Source organism: Erithacus rubecula (assembly GCF_903797595.1).
Source record: "Erithacus rubecula genome assembly, chromosome: Z".
Taxonomy (NCBI): Eukaryota; Metazoa; Chordata; class Aves; order Passeriformes; family Muscicapidae; genus Erithacus; species Erithacus rubecula.
Genome location: NC_136661.1, coordinates 20,622,853 through 20,645,656, shown reverse-complemented (window position 1 = coordinate 20,645,656; position 22,804 = coordinate 20,622,853). Strand labels below are relative to the sequence as shown.

General features: G+C 38.1%; 1 protein-coding gene across 1 annotated transcript in view; it reads right to left on the bottom strand.

Annotated features, from left to right (window-relative positions):
* RICTOR (RPTOR independent companion of MTOR complex 2) overlaps positions 1-20,386 on the bottom strand; it is an 82,415-nt gene extending 62,029 nt beyond the window's left edge. The window contains exons 1-3 of the mRNA XM_079330091.1: positions 20,291-20,386; positions 20,093-20,140; positions 2,812-2,909 (exon numbers count right to left, since the gene is read on the bottom strand). Of these exons, the coding sequence (XP_079186217.1) occupies positions 2,812-2,909; positions 20,093-20,140; positions 20,291-20,339 (195 nt within the window). The 5' untranslated portion in view covers positions 20,340-20,386. The remainder of the gene's footprint in view (positions 1-2,811; positions 2,910-20,092; positions 20,141-20,290) is intronic.
* Positions 20,387-22,804: the final 2,418 nt, after the last annotated feature.

Sequence of the window (22,804 nt, the reverse complement as noted above, 5' to 3'; positions counted from 1 at the left end):
TAATTTTTAAATTATGAATATGCCCCTGCTCCTTAAAAAGAGGAGGTGAGGGGAACAGAGCTCATCTTAAAAATCCAGTCCAGTTCAAGTAAAGAAACCTAAACATAACAAGCCTCAGATATCCTGACAATAATACAAAACTCGGTATCTATCATGATCCTTGTCAGGAAACTCCAGATTTGGAGTATATTACATTACTTGTTTCCAAGTGATAAAAACATTTTGCTTTCCCTGACTAAAGAACTAAAACAGTAAGAGTCGCAGTCTTTAAAAGAAAAATATGTGGTAGTTGGAGAAGCTGCTTAAACTAGTTCAGATGTCTGAAGTATAATAATATTTCTAGCAGGATAATAATAGATTTTCCATATTATTTTACCTGAAACATACTATTAAAAATTTCCAAAGGTCCTTTCCCTGTCTATAGTACAAATACCTCAGACAGCTCTTCAAAAATGGACCTCAAAATGCAAAAATTTATGAACAAAACAAGTTCATATTCATTATAATTCCAAGACAGGATATAAACATCCTCAGCCCTTAGTATATCAATCTTACTCACACTCCCATCTCAAAAAGGAGGAACTGAGACTATACTAACTCATGGTAGAAGAACAGAGTGCAAAAAGGAAATAAAACCATCTCGTCAAGCTCCAGGCTTTCACTTTTAACCACTGGAATGACAAACACAGAATTGTTCCAACCACAAGGCAGACAATACAGCACAACTTGCAACTTTTATTCTCATAACTGCATTTACAGTTCAAACAAAAACAGGAAGAGTTTTTAAAACCAAATGCACTAAGTTATGCACTTACAAAGTACATAGTCCAGAGAGATGAATATAAGAACAAGTGTTCAATATTAAATTGAGTAGTGTGAATCTGATTTAGAATTAAAATCAGGTTATGAACTATAGTCTCCACCTTCAAACATAATATTTAATTTTATGAAGTTGCTTTTCACAAACCCATAATTTCCTGCCAGTCTTAAGTGCTATTTATTAAAACCATCCCTCCATTTTCTCTATGAATTTTCCATTTTCAATACTGGGTTTCACAAAACTCCCAAATATTCTTCAAATATTCAATTACGGAATTATGCAATCTCTCAAAACTATCTTTTAGAAAGAATATTTGGTTCATCTTTTAACTACAATATGCATATTTATTAATTTAACTGAGTTACAGATGCCTAACATCTGATTCTCAACTGCGAAACTGACTCTGTTTTGAGATCCGTAGTTTCAAATATTGACTTTTCACTACAAATTGTGCATCTAAAACCTAATCCAGCTCTTTAATTTTAAGACAATCAGAGAATCTGGAAGCATTCACATTTCAAAATTTCCAATTATCACAAAAAAAAAAACCTAGCTACACATCAGACTTTCCTAGCAGAACAGCTTTCTTGCAGCACATTTTGAAATCCCAGTGAAAACAGGAGCATTCTGTCAATGGCTGAAGTCTAACAGACACAAGGCAATAGCCCATAGAAGAGACTTCAGTGTGAAGTTCAGTGCTTAGTGAATGCCATGCACCTATATGTGTTCTGAACCAATCCAGAAAATTTAGCACTTACAGATTCACTATTAATGCATTAGAAGATAAATTCATTTGTTACTATGATTTTGTTGCCAGTACTCACGCTCCTGTTAAGATGTCTGCTTCAAAGGCTTTCTCGTATCAACTGGCCCCCCACACCCACCCTTGAGTATTCTTTCACTTAAGATTGGCTCAAGAATGTCAACTGAACTCCTGGCAATCTTACTCAATTCTTTGTAACAAAGTTATCTGCAACTATAATTTAAACCTTACTTTAATCCTCACATTCTCCTCTACTGTGTTATTTCTTGGCTGCAGCTGGTTGCAGGATCCATCCTCAGACACAGGAACTCCGTTTTTCTTTTCAGGTGTGTTGCCATATCCCTATCAGAAAGGTGTTCAACACACCACGTCCTTCTATCAGTCCATCAATTTGGATAAGGCTCACACTGAAGCTTCAATGTTTCCTGCCTCACTAACTGCAACACACGTTTTCCTTGCATTGACAGATACAACACTGGTCCAACCACAACTACTCACCATCCTACAATGAACATGTTTTCCCTAACTCCCTGACCACCTGCCATGACTTGTCTCAGCTTTTCTCCACAGGTTTCTGTTTTACCCAAATAATGCTACTTGCTGTCCTTCTGAACATCTTTCAGTTTCTTTCTCCAGCTTACACCTTCATCCTGCAGTAAGTATTTAATTCTTGCCTCATCAGCTCACAATGACAACTTCCAATATATCTGTTTTATTTTCAAAGTGTACCTGTCACATGACCACTACCATTTGGAAGAAGCACATCAAAAATGATCAACACGGACATATTTCAGAAATGGAACCTTTTTCACTATGAAAACTGCAGTGAAAGTTGCAGTTCCAATTCTATTAGTGTCCAAAACATTGCATATAGTGTGCATTGATACAGTCCTCCTCCCTCACCATACTCTATCAGTTTACATTCAGAAAGTCTGGCACTTTACATTTTTTATTTCAGCTCTGCACAACAGGAACCAAATTTCCATCTTCTAAGCACTAAAATACTACAAAAATTCAGCCAGCAGGACAGGTATGCAAACTCCAGCATAACTCTGCATTCACATATTTTCTTGTCCTTATTTGATACCTTGCTTTCCAATAGTATATAGGCTTCGAGTTCAGTGACATTAAGCAATTTCATTAATGTCCCAGCCAACGTCTGACTGAGTAAATAAGAAACATTTTACCTGTACAATCACTTGTTCTATGATACTATTTGAGTTCTTACCTTAGTAAAATTATTCAAGTGACCCAGTTTTCTCATATTTGACACGCCCTGTAATTTGGCCACATTTTGGAGAATCTCTCTCATATTATCACAAGGGTCTGCAAAAGAAAAGAGGGCATTAGCAGATACAATAAAAGAAAAAAAATTCAAAAGAAGAAAATCTAAACATACATTCAACATGCAGTTTCATAAGCATAATTGGTACTCTTCTGGTCTCAGATAAGGACACAGAGCACTTTTGCTCCAAGAAGCATCAATCTGATTTATGCTAGGGACCAAAACCAGGCATACTAGATTTCTGTAGAATAAATGCTAAAGGCCATGGAAGACAGACACTCTCACTTTAAACCAGATTTTAATCAGTATCTTAGATTTGCAGTTGACAAAGAAATCCATTTAGTATCCGAAATGCCAATCCCTACATCTTGTAAGTGAACAGCTTTAACCTCAATCCTCATGTAATTTAAAGGCAAAATAAGCTGAAAAACGGAAGTTAAAATATAGCATGTTACTGACACAACACACTACTCCTTTTTTCCCTCTAGACAAAGGCTTTGTGGGATTTTGGAAAGATGAGACCTCTTTTCTGGTCTCCACCTTAATTGCATTCCACAACGGTGCTTTAAATAGAGGGCTAGGCCTTTCCAGTAACATGGAAAGTGAACTACAAGGTAAACGACAGGCTTAAGAGCATCTTCTTAAGAGTCCACCATCCCAACAAGAACAGACGAACAAAAAAACACCACTCCCAAACCACTATTTGACGCCAACTGATTACCCTGCATTCTGCTAGAAAACAGAAAACGAGTACCATGATGAGCAGAGACACTTCTGTCCCACTTTCAGAATTAAGGCTGGAATTGAGGCACAGTGGAACAAGCAGCACAGAGTGGAGCTGGGCCCAGGGAGCTGCACAAGGAGCTACTGTAACAGACACTGCAGTAAATTCTGTAAGTGGCAGTACAGTGGCAGGGCAGTTTTTAAAGGGACGTACTTGATGAAGGACTCTCATGGAGTTTTAGATTAGACACTGAGGATAGGTATCAGCAGTTTGAGATCTGAAGATGTAAACTACTGAAAATAACACATTACCAAAAAGGAGAAATAGCTGCATTACACAAAATGAAGTTTTTAGAACAAGCCTAAGCACCAGACATCTAAAATGTGGCAAAGATAGCTTTTGTGTCTGGTGTCCCACACTAACTTTGGTAAGAAAAACTTTCCTCCTACTGCTGAAAGGAACAGCTACAGCTGAGTTTGTGGCATATACACAGTCTTTTACTTTCCTGTTCTTTGTAACAGTGTATTTGTGTATTTATCATTATGCAAAGGAAATCAAGCACTGCAGATGTAAAGAAAGCATCATCTTGTACTTCTACTACAAACCATGTTTTTACATCACTTCCTGTACTTTAAAAATTTAAACAAAATTAGAAAAGCAAGCAATCTTACTAGGATATATCCAGAATGTGTTTGGACAGACAAGACCTGTACTTGCACCATCATTGGGAATCAAGACATTATTTAAAATTAGGACACTTACAGGTAGGCACCCCAATTAAAGTGTACAAACTTTTCAACCCACCATAGTCAATGAAGATTTTGTCTATCAGCCAATGAAATCAAATGTCATCAGCTCGATTAGCTGCTAGATGCCTAGTCAAGGTAAGGTAATCAATTTTATTGGCATGTTTAAAACTAAACTCTAGCATGTAGAGACATGCTACTGTCACAACATGTAATTCTGGTAATTTTCAAGCAAAGGATCAATGAGATTTTGGGAAGACAAAGTATGCTCTTGAACATAGGCATCAATTTCTATTAGCACTAGCTTGATACAAATCTACTCACAGCATACGCAAAGTCAGCCATCAGATATACAAGTATGGGCACAGATATCTTGCACAGCTGTGCAGTCTGCACAGTAAAAACAGGTATCTAAAAGCTTTGTATTTAAACTGAAGTATGAGCACGGACCTCTCTGCATCCCTAGGAAAAAGAAAAAAATAATCTTTGGCATGACTACAGAAATTAGAAACACTGAGAATCTTAATGGATCTATATCAGGTTTGGGATTCCTCTGCACAGTTTGCTTTTCCAGGGCTTAACTCAGTTTAAGAGGTCTGCAATAGCACAAGCAATAAAATGGTGGAATGATTTGGACTGGAAAGGACCTTAAAGATCACATAGTTCCAACCCCCTTGCCATCAGCAAGGCATCTTTGACTAGACCGGGTTGCTCAGAAGCCTACCTAACCTGGCCTAGAACACTTTCAGTGATGAAACACACTGAAAGCAAGTGGTTTGGATTACTTATGGCACTACAAATAGTTTATATCATATAGCCCCTTAATTTCAAGAGAACAAAACAGGAGAGGAGGATAACTTCCTCATAATCAGATTTCTTTGAAAATACAGTTTGGCTCATACCTATGCTTTGGCCTCCCTTGGGTAATGTGTGGGAATTTCCCTGGCTCACAACACTTTTGGACCTGTAGAATTCCCCGTTATGCCACAAGAAAGATCCCAGGTGAGCAGTTTTAGAGCAACATAACTTTCCAAAGTGACTGAAAGTATGTTTTTAATTTTGAAAGTGCAGATGGCTATATATGCAGAATAAACTAAGCTTACTGTGTGAACAAGAAAGACTACAGCGCTAGCCCGGAAAACCTCTTGGGCAATGGCAATGGATGTTCTTATCTGGCTATCTGGTAAAACCGGCATTAACTCAGAAGTGCCTGAGTTGTCCTGTGGAAAAAGGCAGTCAGATTGGATGTGAAGAAATAAGGGCACAATGATACTACAATTTCCCATATTAATGATTCTGTAGCAATGACAGATCTGTATAATAAGGACGACTAAATAAAATGTGTACTAAAACCATTTTCCTCTATTTCTCATGAAAAGCTGCAGTTACAGCAACTTTTTCCTTACCACGTCTTCTTCCAGTTGAGGAAAAACTCATTTTTAGAGACTGAAAATTTTGAGGAAAGATGTGTTTGTGGTGCTTAGCAGGGCAATCAGGTATTTCCCAGAAGCTTTATTAGCAGATAAGTAATTTGAAGCAAACTGGGGAACTCCAGAGCAAAAGCTACAAAACTTTGAGAAAACTGAGAACATGACAGACATTTCCATTACTGAGCTGATAATATAAATACAGCAAGTTATCTGTCTCACTCTTTAATCCTATTAAAACCAATGCAGCTGCAGAAAAACAAGACAGTAAAGAAATAAAGACCCTCTCATAGTATATTACCTCAGAAGGAACTAAAACAACAGAAGCCTTTTTGGTCAAATATTGTAAAGTGAAGTTTTGTTTCAATCTTCTGAAGAGCCTTCTCACAAAAAGTATCCTATAAAAAAATTAACAAATAACTGTGACATACTAACTTCAAGGAAAGACTGCCTATCTTCTTTTTCCTTCTTCTGAAAATGCATCATACATTGCAAAGAAGTAGAAAATGTGCATTACTTACTCAAGTGTGACTCAATTTTAATCAAGCCAGTAAGGAAGGTAGGCAGGCCTAAGAAAACTTCACATCACAGATGTAAAAGGATTTAAATAAACTGATTTGACTACACAAACGGCAATTCAAACTTTTGCTAGTTTGCCCCTCACATTGAAATGGGCTTGGAAACAGACTAAATACATTCTGGTTTCTAAAAACTAAGCCATGTGGCTTTCCTGTAATCACAGATCAGAACCAGCATTGTCTATCTCCCTGTCACAAAATCTTACAAAGGCACTATAAAATACTGAGTAATGCAGGAATTGCAAAAAGCATAGTGCAAAGAAATATCACAGCCTTAACATTTCATCGTCAAAGTTAACAGTTCATCTTGGTGTTGACAAAGACTTTCTTTGCTGTTGTTTCATTTTGTTTGTTCAGTTCTCTGTGGGGGTGGAGAGATGCTGTGGGGTGAGAGGAGGGGGCTGTTGTTGGTGTTTCAGTTTTACAGAATATTCTAAACTGGAAGGACTCAAAAGAATCACTGACTTGTACTCTTCAGTAAATGGCTCACTGAGGGATTGAACTCAAAACCCATGCTCTAGCCCACTGAGCTAGCTCGTGTTGTATATGTTAAGGACCGCAGCTCATACATATCACTGCTGTAGTGATTTCTTGGCTCTTACTCTCTAGCTTCTCAGAAGTTCCTGTTTTGTATCTAAAACAGAAAACCAAGAAAAGAAGCTTCTTATTAAGATCCCCTCAAAAGTCAATTCTTTCCTGAACTCACTTCATTTATTACTGGTATGCTGACTCTTATTGAGAGATATTTCTTCACCAAAAGGGTTATCAAGCACTGGAACAAGCTGCCCAGGGAAGTAGTTGAGTCACCATCCCTGGAGGTAATTAAAAGATGCACAGACGTGGCACTTAGAGACACAGTTTAGTGATGAACTTGGCAATGTCAGGTTTGTGGTTGGACTCAATTATGAAGGGTCAATTCCAACCAAAACGATTCTATGATTTCCAGCTGGCCCACAGCAACAATTAAATAGCTTCACATTCTTTCCCATGGTGCTTGTGAGGGGGGAGCTCTGAAAAACAACTGAAGTGATCTTCCAGCTTTCTTCTGCCAAAAGATGCAGAATCCCTTCCCTTACTTTCCTTCCCTCTCCTGTCCCGCTGTATAATACACCCTTATCCTTTACACTACTTTAGCACCCATCTTCAAATTCACAATAAAATTATCCTGTTGAGTATCTCTGTTTTCTTGCTCTTCTGACTATGCTAGATCTCAACTGAGTTATTCACTCAAACTGAATACTAAGTTCTTACAAAACACACTCAGAAGTAACTGCACCACTAAGCCATTCACAGGTAGAGTGGTGGACACAAGACATACCTGTTCCACATGACACTCAATAGAAAAAGTCACCTTTTTTTTTACCTGCACTTTACAACTGGCAAGTTGTCCCAATTATTGTACACAAAGCCACTTCACACAAATGTCATCTAAAAACTTGTTGATACATCTAAAAATTTCAAGTCAGCCCACTTGTGTCCTGCAGCAACAGCTTAGCTTGCTCATCATTATTCTCATTTTCTCTGTCTGCTTTTTGTTGGACAGTAAAAACTTCGAAGCAGCAGTAGTTGCTCTGCTTACTTCTGTTACACCAAACACAGTTTCTCACCCACAATTCTTTGCACTAACACTCTCTATTTAAAATTATGATCTTTAGCAGAGACCAAAGCTGATGTTTTTTTAAAACTCTAGCCTCAAGAACTCCATGATTCTCTATGCCTAAAAGTAATTCACAGATGATGTATATTAAAAATCTCCAATGTTGTGCTGTTGTTTGTTTCTAAACTCTCATGACCTTTTAAAGCTTGACTCATTTTTTCACCCCTTCAGGACTGTGATATTGTTTTTCCCCAGTGAGAACCATGATGCATTCTGACAGATCCCATTCTCCAGAGAGAAAGAACACGACAGAAGTCCAGCTACACAAAACAGCCAGCGCTCCATCTAATACAGGAATGAAACAGGACCAGCAATAGCTATATTAGCACAAGTGACGACTCCTTTCACCTGACAGATTTAGCAGCATTGTTTGACCACATTCAGTATGCTAGAAGCATGCCAATTCGCTGCTCTGTTATGCACATGTGAATGAAACAGAAAAAAAAAAAAAAAAGAGAATGGTAGGCTTTAGCACCCAAATAATTCAGTAGCTCTGAAGTCAGACATGAGTTAAACTGAGGAGTGTCTATTATAGGCATCACTTGGTAGGTGCTAAAACAGTACACAGTACTGTTAACAATAGTCAATGCATATATATACCATAACTCTCAAGTGAGAGACTGCACTAGTGGCTGATGTCCCACCTACTAGAATCACAAGGCCAAAAAGTGAAATGAAAGATTAAACACTTCCAAACACTGTCTTTAAAGAAGAAAATTGTACTTCACTGCAGTCAAGCATCTCACCATTGCCTAAAAACACAAGAGGTCCTCTTACAGAAACAATCACAGTAATGACTGTATAATGGATAAATCTGGTGAATCTCCAATACATCTCTACAATTATTAGATATTTTCAAAGTTTAAGTGCCATGCAATTGCATATTGTTAAGCTGCTCTTAGTAGCTCATTAAAGTATCAGCTGCCAAAATGAAGTCGAGTGAAATATAACAACTAGAAACAATAACACACTGTTCTCCACTTCCACTGAAATGAGTTATTAGTTATTAAAAGCAATGAGATATTAGAAATCAATTACTTAGTAGTGCCTATGTAAGACTATATGGTAAGTAATCACGCTCCTAAAACACATATTAATCAAGACCTTTAATAATGAAATGAGACATCAATGGTAAGTCATATCCTACTATTATCAACTTGCTGCAAAAAATCAGGAAAATTATGTAACCTTCTTGATGTTAAAGTATTCTTAATTTACACTTAATTCAAACAGTGAAAACTGCACAGAAAACCTGAGAATACAAAAGATGAGGAAGTTACACAACAAAAATCAAACTCCACAACACAGATCACTCCTGTATTATTTGTATTAACACATCAACTCTGCTTTGCCGGATTCAAAAAAATTAGTGCATGAATACTTTACACTCAATATGTGATTTTCAATAACCCAGTAACACATGTTTAGACTGAAAGTATGTCTCAATTTATAGTGTAAAAACATAAAACCATGTGTTTGTAGTATTAGGTTATGTTGAAAAACATACTGAATACCAAGCCAGACAGATATCCTCTATGATCATAGTTAAAATCCTGCTTTTACACTTGAAGCCATAAGGTGGGAAATACATTGTACCGTAAAAGTTTTACAACTTTACAACTAAGTAAAATTTAAATACCTACTGTGATTGTACAGATTTCTCTTTTGCAGATGTGCATAAATGTTGCAAATTAAAGGACCTTTTTTTTTTTTTTTAATTTTAATATTTTAATAAAGTAAATATGAAGGTGGCAGGAAATCAACAGTCTGGTGTTGCAGTCAGAAGAGCAATCCCAAAATGGACTATTTTCCAAAATGCTGTCTTACAATACTATTTCTAACCAAGACACAGAGATTATACCTGTAAAAAGTCCATTACTGCATCCTCACCTTGCAATTATGCTAATTATTCCCAGTGTGTGATCTTGTATGGCAGCTTTGTAAATAGCATTGCTTTACTGCTAAAATGACTAAAACATGGGTTTCATAGCTGAAATGTTAAGAGGTTTTCCAGAACGGAGAGAAAATTGAAGGACCATTCCAAAGGAGAATTATAAGGCTGGTCTGAAAATTAATTACAAATAGTTTTTGATAAACAAACTAATCTTTAAATGCTTTATAGTAATACAAAACCTAATGTCCTGTATAAGCTTCCTCAAAGGCCTATTATAAAAATAATACTAATTATTATTAGTTAAAATTGCATAAGGTACCAAGGTATATTAAAAAAAATCAATTCTTTAATAAAAACTTGTCTATTCATAAAGAGAAAATGTTTAATTTAGTCCTCCATTTAAATTTACAGTTTTATCCTCAACTCCCAGGAAGACATGATGTTCATGACAAGAATCATAGCAATAATCTTAATATGTATCAAGTCTGTGAATTACACTTATTCCCAGTTCCCCTGCCTCTTGCCCCTCAAAAAAAATACCACCAGAACATCACCTTTCTGCACTACAAGATACAAACTATAACTACTGCATATTATCATTACTAAAACCAAACTGGAATTATAGTCTCTTATGATCACTTTATAATACATAAATATAACTGAAACACAGTTAAATTCAGGAAGAACTTCCTCTAAACTTTCAAAAGCTTAGATGTTTAAAAGAAAACAAGAGAAAGAAGAAAAAAAAAAAAGGAGAGAAAAAACACAGAAGATTCAAAATGCTGGAGGCTGGGGAACATTCCATAACTGTGTGACTATGCATTTGTTTGCCTGTTGTTCTGCTCTCTTCTCTGCAACAATTATCAACTACTGCCAAGGTTGGAGTGACCCAGTACAACTGTTCTTATGGTCAAGAGCCAGTAAAGAGCCTTTCCCAGATGTACAAAATTGCTTATGTCGGTACACAAATCAAATTAATAATTCCCAGAACATCAAGGACGGATTTGAATGGTGAATGTAAGATTATTGTAATGGTTTAGAAAATTATCTTTTGTTCTTCCAATCCATCTTCTTTGTTTCTGCCACCACTTCTAGAAGCAGAAATATCAGGATGGCCATAATTTTCAGTTGTTTTAATAAATGCTATGCCTTTCTGCCACCTTGCAACTAATACCTGGAGAGTGGACCAGGCAAATCTGCTTTCAAAATCACCCAAGACAATTTTGATTAAATATTTCTCTGAATATTATCAAACTGAAATATGATCCTATTCTAAGGCTGTTTTATCAATTAACATTCTGATTCCTCACTGCATCATTTTAGTATGTTCAAGAACCTGAAAGCATAAATGTTTCATGGCTCTAATTAATAAACTCAAAGCTGCCAGGAAGTAGCCACTGTCTCCAGAAATATCCTGTCACAAAGGGTATCATGTAGGAAGTCCATCAACATTAGCAGATGTAGGATCACCTAGTTTGCCAATCAAGGCATGAAGGGCAATTTGCATAACATGGAAACACCAAAGTAGTAACATATCCAAATTCAAGCATTAAAACAACTAGAAACTTCAAATAATCCACAAACAGCACTGACTGCAGTCAGAAACTTAAACTGCGGCAAATGTCATGCGCTGATTTCCACATCCTAAAATGCTATGTAACCAGAAGATTTCTAAACAGGTCAGACTGGTGATATTTGCAGGCTTTATACCCTCGTACTAAGGAACAGGACATGTCTTGGTGTCACACAGGTAATATAGTCACATTGCTGTGACCATTCAAGACTTCTACTCTTCCTCCCAAAAAAGAACAGGAAATGTCAGTCACATTTGGGTTTCACAAGACATAAATACAATTCTTTGAAGACAAAAGACACTTAATCTATTGGTCAATCTCAACTTAGAAAAGTCTATGCTGAAGTAACAGGCTAAGCTAAAAACTGAGCTGCAAATGCCACATTTATAGAAACAGCAAGATTTTTTTCTATTTCATTTTCTCCACTTCATGGGAAAAAACCAGAAGTCTACCCACAACACACACAGATGGTCTGCTTAAAGGACATCAGCACATTCTAAATTTTCTAGATATGAGATTGCTCAAATTGAATTCTGACTTCACTGATACTTAGGAGGTAACAAAGGAATAAGATTTCTTACAAATTGATTAATTTGTTTTTAAGTAGGTAATTTCTAGGCAACAGCTGTTCTTGACAGTCCTCTATTTTTATGAAGTAATTATTTTTTAATGTATGTATTTGTTTACAGTCTATGTACACTTCAAACAGGAAACCAATCAATGCAGCTAAAAAAACCCAAACAAAATCTCTGTGCTGTTCACTATGCACCTTTACATGAAGAGATTAATGAAATTATTCTTTGTTACTCTTACAAACTGTGTATTTTTCCATAAACCAAGGCTGTATTCTTTAGCTTTAATTACCTTAACTCCATGCATAAGTATCTCCTACCAATCTTTCTGTAGTCTCAAATCAACAGGAGTAGTTCACTTCACAATGAACACTTATGCAAATAGAGCACAGAGATGTACTTACTTAATTTAAGCTAAACAACTGCCAACTCACAGGAGTAATTTCAAGACAGCAAGTAACAATCATCTTTACCATTTTGCCACCCTTTTTCTCTTGGAGTTAAAAGGGTACTGAAAGTGTCATCTATAAATAGCATGAAATTCTGTTCTCTATTTTTCCAACCGAAAGAGAATTGAAAATTCTCATTTTGCATAACAATTTCTAGTAAACAAACAAACAAACAAACTTAAAACTGTATTTCTGAAATGCTGCAGGAGCAACCATGTGAGTGAACTTTCAGATGTACCCAAACTCACAGCAGTAAATAGCAATTTAACCAAAATGAGCTTAGAGATGTCTAGTGAAGAACAAAACCAATAAATTCAGAAATTAAATTTAGTAAAAAAAATCTTCTCTTTTAGGAAAACATTCATAAAAGCTATCAATCAAGTTAATTTTTTTAATGAACAACATTGATTCAAAGGTTATTGCTGTTCAGGTGGAATTTAGGTGAAGAGATGTCCTCATTATATTTATTTACCCAAACTTATGCAGGCCACCACTGACAGCTAGAAAGCTTTCAAGCATGTGCTAGTAAAATTCAGTCACATAACTAAAAAATATAACTGTAAGTTTTTTTGGGGGGGATTGGGTTCTGTGTTTGGTTTGGGGTTTTTAACTGCATTTTCTCATTTATGCATCTTTACCAGTTTTCCTCCTTTACACCAGATGTAAGGATTTGATGAACACACTTTTCACTAATCATGTTCTGAAGTTTAGCTTCCAAAATTTTACCTCACCATAGAGATGACAGGAAAATGAAAAACAATCATATACATACGTTATAGACTCTTAAACTAGAATTGATACATTTAATTGTGACAGTTACAAGTGCTCCAGTTAAAAGACTGACAAGTATCAGCCAGCACTTGTGTAGCAGTGTTATGTCACCTACCCTTCTGTATCAGAACTATTGCAGGAGCACTGCTCAGTGTGTAAATTCACCAGAGCTATTGTATAAGCATCTGTCTACCCTCCTGCACGCGGGTAGAACCCTTCCAATGAAAAGCACACTTCTTACTTTATCTGATCTTTTGCTTGTTATCTGAGCCTCAAGACACATGCTCCTGGCCTTAGTTGCAAGAAGGTAGTTAGTATTAAAAGTAGATGACTTGTGTCATTTACTGTTTTACAAAAGAAATCTCAGAATGAGTTTCTATTAGTATAAAAGTTAAGAAAAGCTTATCTGATTTTTCAGTACATTCCCCCAAGTCAGTCATCATTTCAACATCAGCTCTTAAACTGTTCTGTAAAGCTTTTGAGCACTGATCTTTTCTGCAATGTCTGAGTTTGCATGGATATTAAAAGTAGGAAAACTGCAATATTAACTATGACTGTTTAACTTCTTTCCACTTTAAAGAAAAATAACCATACCTGATGTTAAACATCTCTTCTATGTGATTAGGGTAAAACTTCTGAGATTGCTATATAACTGGTAAAGTACAGATAAAGGTCATCAGTTTGACTAAGCAATGCACTTATTTATGGACAGGACATGGTTGACACAGCTTCCTTGTTTACTGCATTTACGATGAGAGCTGTGCTCCTTTACACAGCATCTACACCAGATAGGCTCTAACAGAAAAAAATACTGAAGCTAGGCACTGCTCTAATCTTTAAGTGGGATACTGGAAAGCAACAAAAAAAACCTTAACAACATTTATGACAAAGACTGGAATATATCAAGAAGGCAGGAGATTTTGACAATTCAGCACTTGAGGAAGAAGGAAGCATGTTGAAGAAACACGTGAAAACACAGCATTACTTAAACATCTAAGAAGATGTTTGGATCAGTATATTGATACTGTCCAAATCACAGAATAATCTCTTTCAATAGCAAGTACAAGATCTTGGAACAGTTGTTTTATTCTCTGACCACATCAGCAAGAACAAAGAACCCACACACAAAAACAAATTCAGAGATGCTGTACGCAAAAATTTTAAAGACAGATATGAGTGCATATCTTCAAAGACATGATAGTACCCAATTCCTCAAGAAATCTTAACAACAGATAAGCATGGCATAAGATTTTAAAGTGGTCTTTTGCCAAAATTTTTCCTTCATTAAAAATGTTGTTCCTTTTTGAAGAAATGGAAAGTGGAAATATTTTAAGCACATACCATCTTAGTAGTTCTGAAAAGTCTTAAGATTTATAAAAGCAGTGCTTAGGAAGCAAAGCCAAAGGTACAAAAGTGTTATTAATCTAACTGGGACAATGCACTATACAATTCCAAAACAACGGCCAACTAAACACAAGTGCAAGAACAAGTGCAGACAGGAAAATTAAGTGTATGACTTAATTCTGAAGCACATGTATTCAGTACTTTAACTCTTGTATTTTTAAAATCTATCAAAAAGCTTACATGCTGCCAAAAATGTTAGCAGGTCACAAACACTGATCATTTTCTTTTTGCTCCCCCCATATAATAAAAAACTTCAACACAAAAACAACACAGCATAACATTTCTTGGTCAGCAAAATAAGAGGTCTCTCCAAAGGTTTCTGCCCAATTGTTGTATATGTCGTGTCTCAAGAGACTGAATAAAAAATATTACTAATTACCTTCCTACAACTGCTACAGTTTCTGTTACAGATTCACAAACTAGGGAGCAAAACCACCTATTGCTCTGTGTGACCTGCTCAAGCACAACATCCTGATATAGCTACCCATGAAATTGATGGCATACTGCAGAGTGAGGGTGAAGGGGACCACACATTCTGATTATTTGGCTATCTTAAAAACACTGTCTCTATGGTGTGGTGGAGTCCCACTTCTACACATTTTCAAGGCAGTCCACATTTCCCATAAGTTCACAAAGAACCACCTAAAGGCTTTCTGAGTTGCCATTAGAGTGGGACAATTGCCTCTGAGCCATAAAAAAGTATGCATCACCTGCCATCTCTGCAGTGGCTCCCCTACTGCCATGCTGCAAGCAATCCAAAAGGGTTTTTATCTCCTTCCCTCACTACTCAAACTTTTGGTATCAGATGTGTGCTCCGTTCCTCTCTGCTTCTTCCATACTGATGAAGGAAGCTGGAAACAGTATGGTCATCAAATCTCAAGCTGATTTTGGAAACAAAATTTATGCAGCCTTCTTTAACTATCCCACAAATAACCCTTAAAAATGCCCGACATTTCTGTGGGCTGTAAACTGCAAATAGCATCCTGAGATGTTTGCCCTGAATGCAATGCATTACGATTCACCATGTGGGAACATGGAATGAAATACTACATGGTTTAAAATTATGCAAGCACAGTAAGAAAAGTAACACCATTTAGACCTCAAGAAGTTAAATGGAACTCCTTTATGTTTTATTATTACCTACATAAGAGGAGCAAATGAAGGCAAAAAACGAAAAAGAGTATTTCCTCAGGTAACACTAATCAATTTTGTGGTATCAGTCTCAGGGAGAAAAAAACCACCAGTTTTCTCAGCTGTTGCTTTGTTCATGTACGTCCTGTGTTAGTCAGAAGACTCAACATCTACAAACTAGAGAGAATCAGCTGTACAAATTGATAAATCAAAACAGAATCCTCTAATGCATGTTTTTGAATAGCAAATGAAAGTACTACTGCTTGAGATATGTACATTTCAGTTGCTTAAAGAGTACACTATCAGCAAGTGAAGACTGTTACTGTCAAAAGGAGGAAATGAACACATACAGACATGAACAGTGCTCTACTCAACTTCAGTATGCAGTTGGCACCCCTGCATCAAGTTCTGAAAAGTTCCTAATAGCTAGTGCAACCTCTGAGCTACAGGATTCCAAGAAAACAGAGATCCCTTGAAGGAAGACGAGCCTGACTAAAGATAATGAACCACAAGACTGCTCCCAACTAGCCAAGTTCCAAACTACTCAGGCCTTCAAGATGCAAGGACAACAGCCAAAATTTCAACAAAGAAAGAGGTCACTCAGCGGTATAAGGTGATTCAGTTACAGAGGTGAGCAAAGAATCACAGTATGGTTTGGGTTGAGGACCTTTCAAGGTCATGTAGTCCAACCTTCCTGCAAAAACTTGGGAGCAAATTAAGTGTGGATTACACATGCCTTTAACAGTGCCCAGAGCTCTGGGAGATATATATGCTTCTGTGATTCAGCTTCAAATGCTTGTGAAACAGTCAGAAACAAAGAAAAGGTGCACAATATCTGTATTATGGTTATATATACAAGCACGGCCAAAGTCAGTGGAAAAATTCCTACTAAATGCACTAATCTGGCTGATACCTCCAATTGTCATTTCTGGCCTTAGGAAGTTACGAGCTTGATTTCAGTAGTCTAATTAAACCAATCTCTCTCATCTCACTGCTAATTCCTTCCAGTGACTGCAGTGGGAGTTGTACTGGTGGTGAGTCTGTCCTCCTTTTCCTTTTTTGTTCTATTCTGAGCAGGTAATATAACACAAGGCCCAAACATGAGTGCTCTAAATACCAATTATTAATTGCAATTTTGTAATCAACAGAACACATGATATATGCTCTAAGTAAACAAAGCAATGAGTCTACCCTATATCTGCACAATTTTTTCTTACTATACCAATATTACACACAAAAATGTTTATCCTGGGAACTACTTTTCCAGAGTTGATCAGCCTTTCAGCAAAGTGGTATTCTTAAAAAAGATTTATTTTAATTCCCTTAAAAGATGGGCAGAGCTGAGTGGCTCAGAAACAAAATAAATAGCAAAAAACTCAAAAACAAACACACAAAAACAAACAAACAAAAACCCCAAAACAAAAAAAATCCAACCAAACAAAAGAATGTACAAAAACCCCCCAAAGAGCCAACTTTCCTCCAGAAAAGTAAAAAAAATACCCAGAAAAAGCAAATCACATACTTACTTTACATTATCCTCTTTAACCAGGCTAATAAGTGTAAAAGCTCACACATACGTACATGAACATCCATCATCACACAAAACTGCTTTCATGAACATCATGCATCATTTTTAAAAAGGCAAAGCACCAAGAAGCTTCAAAAAAATAAACCTAGTATAGCAGCATGGTAAAAATTTGTAAAAAGCCTGGTGCCTTCTGGGAAAACATGAGCAATCCTGTAACTCCAGGGTCAGAGGAAAGAGCAAACCAAACACAAAGAGAAAAATGTGGATTACTCTGCAAGCAGCAAGGCACTCCTCAAGCCTTACTGCTCAAAAGAAGTAAGAAGAACTCAGAGCAGCACAAACTGGAGTGCTCTCCCCACATCTACTATTTGTTTTGGAATTCTTAACAGCATTGGCCTTCTCCATGGAAAGAGTAGTCACTATACAGTCCACGGGTATGGGCAAGTAAAGGTCTCACCTATGCTAAGTCATGTCATTACTAACAGGAACCTATTCAAAATAAGCCAGTGCCAATTTCTTGTGTTTGTAACAAAGAGGCCGCCGTAACTAGAAGCATATGGCTGAGGCTGTGTTTATGGCAATTCTCTACTTTGCCCAAATCAGATATTTCACATTAATAACACAAAGTTCAGTTGTACTGGGAAACAAAAACCATTAGAACATTCTTTTAAGCTAATACAAACGTGAGCCCTGTGGAAAACTATGTGATCTGCACAGCATAGTGAATCAAAACATTGTGCTAATAGTACCAAATTAGGGTAACAAAATATTTAAAATAATTGCTTATATAACTATTGTAACAGCTGGGAAAACAAATACTTGTGTTCACTGTGGAAATCAAATTATCATCTAGCCTAGTTAATGTCTTGCTGAGACTTTTAACCTTCTTACTTTTGTTTCCTCTTTAAAATGCAGTTGATAACTACCATGGATATATGGTGCTAGACAACTACTGATCAGTCAGCTGTAGTTTTTCTAATAAAAAACCCCAAACGGCTGGGGTTTTGACATCTAAATTTAAAGCAGCTTCTTATTCAACTTCCCCAATGATATTTTTTTTTTTGTTAACAGAAGATATATTGCCACAGTGCAAAATACCTTTTTCCATTAATAAAAAATGAAAACACATATTAAAAATGTGGTTTGCATCTTACTCGGGAGCCTCCTTTACAACATGACACACGTGTAATAGCTGTACTGCTACTACTACAGGTCCCTTGGAGGTCTCAGCAGGCAGCTGAAAACACCTCATGGCAAAAATCAATATCACAACGATCGTCACCTATCGAATTCTGATTAGAAGATTTTAAACACACCACATCTCAAAATTACCACTCTAGCATTTAAATTCCGTGTATTGTTCTTTCACCTCAAAACAATTCAGTACACTACAGAACATAAAAAAAATTATTCAACCTATTCATTAAAATCCTAATTCTGCAGATTTCATAAATAGGTAACATTGCTTACAGTAATAACTTTGTTTTTTATGCCCTTAAACTGTTAAGACTTCGTTCCACATTCTGTGATGAAAATTTCACTTGTTTTAATTTTTAAAGACAGCATTTCTCTGAAGCAATCATGTCCATTGGGAGATAGAATAAGAGTCTGTTTCTTTAAGCTGAGGAAACTCCAGCATTTTCCCCATTATTAAAATGTACTTGTAAATATGATATGTATACAGAGATAGCTTGCAGCCCATGATAGAAGTGCCTAATAAAATAATACTAAACACAGCTTACTTTGTGAGAAAAGAGAATTTGAGAAAGTATGATGCAGTATCAACAATTCCAAGCTGAAAAAAACCACTAGTTCTACTGCTGGTATTTTTACTTCCTTTCCATTTCACAGGCCACTTTTATCTCATCGATTCTGTCATTTCCCTGCCTACTTCCCCATAAAATGGATCTATTCAGCATAGTAGCCATCCTGGCTCTACTGAAGCGAACAGTTCCACACCAGCATCAATTTCATTCCTTCTCCAGAGCAGGATCCTCTGTCCCACGAAATATCATTGCTTCTAGGACAATAACATTCCAGATTGGCTTTTTAATTTTCCCTGTGTCTTTGGGAGGGTCTAACCCTTACCTCAGTACTCAGCAAGGCAAGAGCACATTTTGTACCCGATATGTGTGGGTAGAGAATGAGTACCTGTTTGGCTGAGACAAAACTTCTTAGCGTGTAGCAGATATCAGCATTGTTTCCTTCCTCCTAACCCGCCCCCCCCCACCAGAGACACAGACACATTTGAGAGCAGGGGAGGATGTCTGGAGCAATTTAACAAGCAAAGGGGAGACGAGTTACTCCTGGTCTTGCAGCAAGAGGCTCAGGGCAAGCGGGGTGGCCAGCCGGCCTAGCGCAGGCAGGGAGGAATACACGAAAAAGGGACGGTGACAGGAACAGCCGCCGCTGCCGAGGCGCTGCTCGGAAGCGCACGGCACGATCGGCCGGAGGGTCGGGCACTGCAAACAGCCCTGTCTGCGAGCAGCAGGGGCTTCAAGGGCAGCCCCAGCGGCGGCCGAGCAGCCTCAGCGCGCACGCCGGGGAGAAGGGAGCCCCGCGGCCTCGGAGCGGCCCGAGCACGGCCCCGGCACGGCCCCGCCGTGCCCGAGCTGCGGCTCCCACCCGCGGGCGGCTCCGCTCAGCCCCCGGCGGCGGCCCCGGGCCCCGCGCCCGCCCCACGGCATCACCAGGCCGCTCCGCTCCGCCGCGCCCCCCGCCCGCCTCGGGCACAGCGAGCTCCGCGCGGCCCCCCCGCCCCGCCCGTACCTCGGCTGAGATCGAGGGACACGTTCTCCTCGCCGCTGTCGTTCCGACCTGCGGGGACGGGGGGAGAGAAGCGCGTTAGACGGGCGGGGAGGAAGAAGCCGGGGGCAGGGAGGAGAAAGGGAGGAGAGGAGCGGGGGCGGCCGGCGGGCACCGTGGCGGTGCGGACGCCGGCGGGGCGGCCTGCGGGACGCTCCTCACCTCGGATGCGGAGGTGCCTCAGAGAGCGGGCGCGGAGCGTCGCCGCCATGTTTGCGGCCCCGCAGCCACAACACCGGAAACCTCGCCCGCTCTCGCGAGGGCAGGCGCGCGGGGCCGCCGGAGCGCAGGGCGCCCCCCCCCGGCGCCTCCCCCCTCACCGCGGGCGCGGGGCGGGCGCGGGAGCGGCCTGGCAACAGAAATTACTCCTTTTCCCGCTTTCTCTCTCTCTTTTTTTTTAAAAAAATTAATTTTTTTCCCTGTTGTTTGTTTAATTTTGGTTTGTTTTTTTTTGTTTGTTTGTTTTTTTTGTTTTTTTGCTTTTTTGTTTCTTTGTTTCGGGGCTTGCCCGCCCGGTTTCTCGGCCTTGTGATGAGGTTGTAATTCACGTGGGTGCGGCGTGACCGTGGGCTTTGTACGCCGGATGTTTTCTGCTGTTTAAAGCGTGAAGTAATTAAAAAACAGGAAAAAAGAAATAGCTTTTCTTCGCTTGTTTGGTTTGTGCGCAGCAGGTCTCTGTAGGTTCAAGTGCTAATAGACTTCTTACTGCTTTTGCATTTGCGAAACTTATTTAATAATATAAATGCATATTTAAAAACAAACATACAAAACAAACAAACAAACCAAAAACCCCAAAGTGGTAAAGAAGTCCCACTGCAAGAAACCATGCACTGACGTTGCCTTCTCTTTAATTTAAATTTTCTGATGGCATCCCCATCACGCCCGATGCTAGACAGCCGCGGGCGAGGGAAATCCTTGCACTCTGACATCCCAAATTCTCTGGACCAAATCCAGCAAATAGTTATAAAGTTGAAGTGCGGTAGTACCCAGCCATATAAAAACACCTTCACAAGCTTAGATAACTCTTTTCCTGTTTTCTAGTCAATCATTTTCTGCTCTGAACTTTCCCTCTTTTGAGGTCTTTCAATTCAGAGCCAGCATTACTTATAAAAATCTGGGGTTTTTAAGTATTCATGAACGTTAGGTTTAGTCTCAAAATTTTTACACTTGCTGGTGTGTTTATGAAACATTGATAGTGATTTAGGAGAGTAAACTAATTATTTAGTAAGATGGGGTGGAAAAACTTTGTGGCGTATCAGTTAATGCCAGACGTAGAAGAATCTTGCTGTAATATAATGATATCAATTATACTTAATTTAAAGTACAATTTTCAAGTACTTCATGATTTTTGCTTGCTATATATGAAGGTAATGTTTTGGAGGAACCAAAAATTCTGAAAATTAAAAGCTCTGAACAATGACTGGAATATAGGAATAGGTTGAACTTCCTTTTCACCAATATGCCTCATGACTGTCTTTTAGGATTTCATATCCAGGGAACTCTTGACCTCCTGAAAATACCAAATTAACTGCTGCTGGTGGTAATGCTGCATTCTATTTACTGCAAATTCTGCTGTTGTCTAATTATTTTCACATAACTTTGACTCACCACTAAACATTGGCCCAGTCTGGATTGGATTTGAATTGGGAATCTCCATGTAAAGCTTTGGGCACTCATGTTAAATGCTACTGCCATTCAACACTTTCTTCTTCCCCAAGAGATACAAAGGCTGGGAGACATGAGGTATTTCAAGAGAACCTAAACATTATATTTCAATAAGCGAGAATAAGAATGGAGTAATGTTTATACCCCAGAGTATTCTTTTGCAGCTTTTTTTCCTGCAGACATCCTTTAAGAATCAAAATACTACATTTATCTTGGGGGGGCTTCAGTTTCCTGTGTCTTTTTCACCCTAATTGTATTTGGTTTCTGCCAGAGAAATTGAAGTTGTCTCTGATAATGACACATAAAACAATGTCATATCAGTTATAAGTGCAATCCACAAGGCTGTGTTAAAGAAGTTTGAGGTATAATTAATATTTGCCACAATTGGGATAAAAAAAAGGGAAATGAAACATTAGATTTTTTATTTTTCATTATGGTGAAATGGAAAAGAGAATGCATTAACCTTAATTGCCACTTAGATCCCCACAAAACAAACAAACAAACAAACACAAACAGCCCCTTACATAGGGCTGCAAGAAAAGTCAGGGCCTTAAAATATGGTCATCACTGCCTGAGGTGTACTCAGCCTAGGAGAGTAGAGGACATTTTTGGATCTGGTTTTGGAGCTTTTCCCATGTTCTAGCGTTGACTCAAATATGGGGAAATAATCAAAAAAGTTTATTAATGATGTTATAAAGTTTCCTTTCCTCTCAATTTTTCTACACACTTTTATCAAACACTATGGCTCCTGAGTATGGAAAAGGGGAGAAATATGGAGGGGGAAACAATCTCTCCCATTTGGAGTGGGAAAATTAATACCAAAGAGAAAATTAACTTCTGCACTTGGCTTGTGTGTCACAGATTACAGCTGATCCAGTGTAGGCAGCCTTTTCTATTTGTTGTTTTGTATTTCAGTGTCTAAAGCAGTATACATCAAATCACCATAAATCCAATCAAAGAAAAGATATATTAGTGGCCAAATGAGAAATCAATGCTTTAATTTAATTCTTC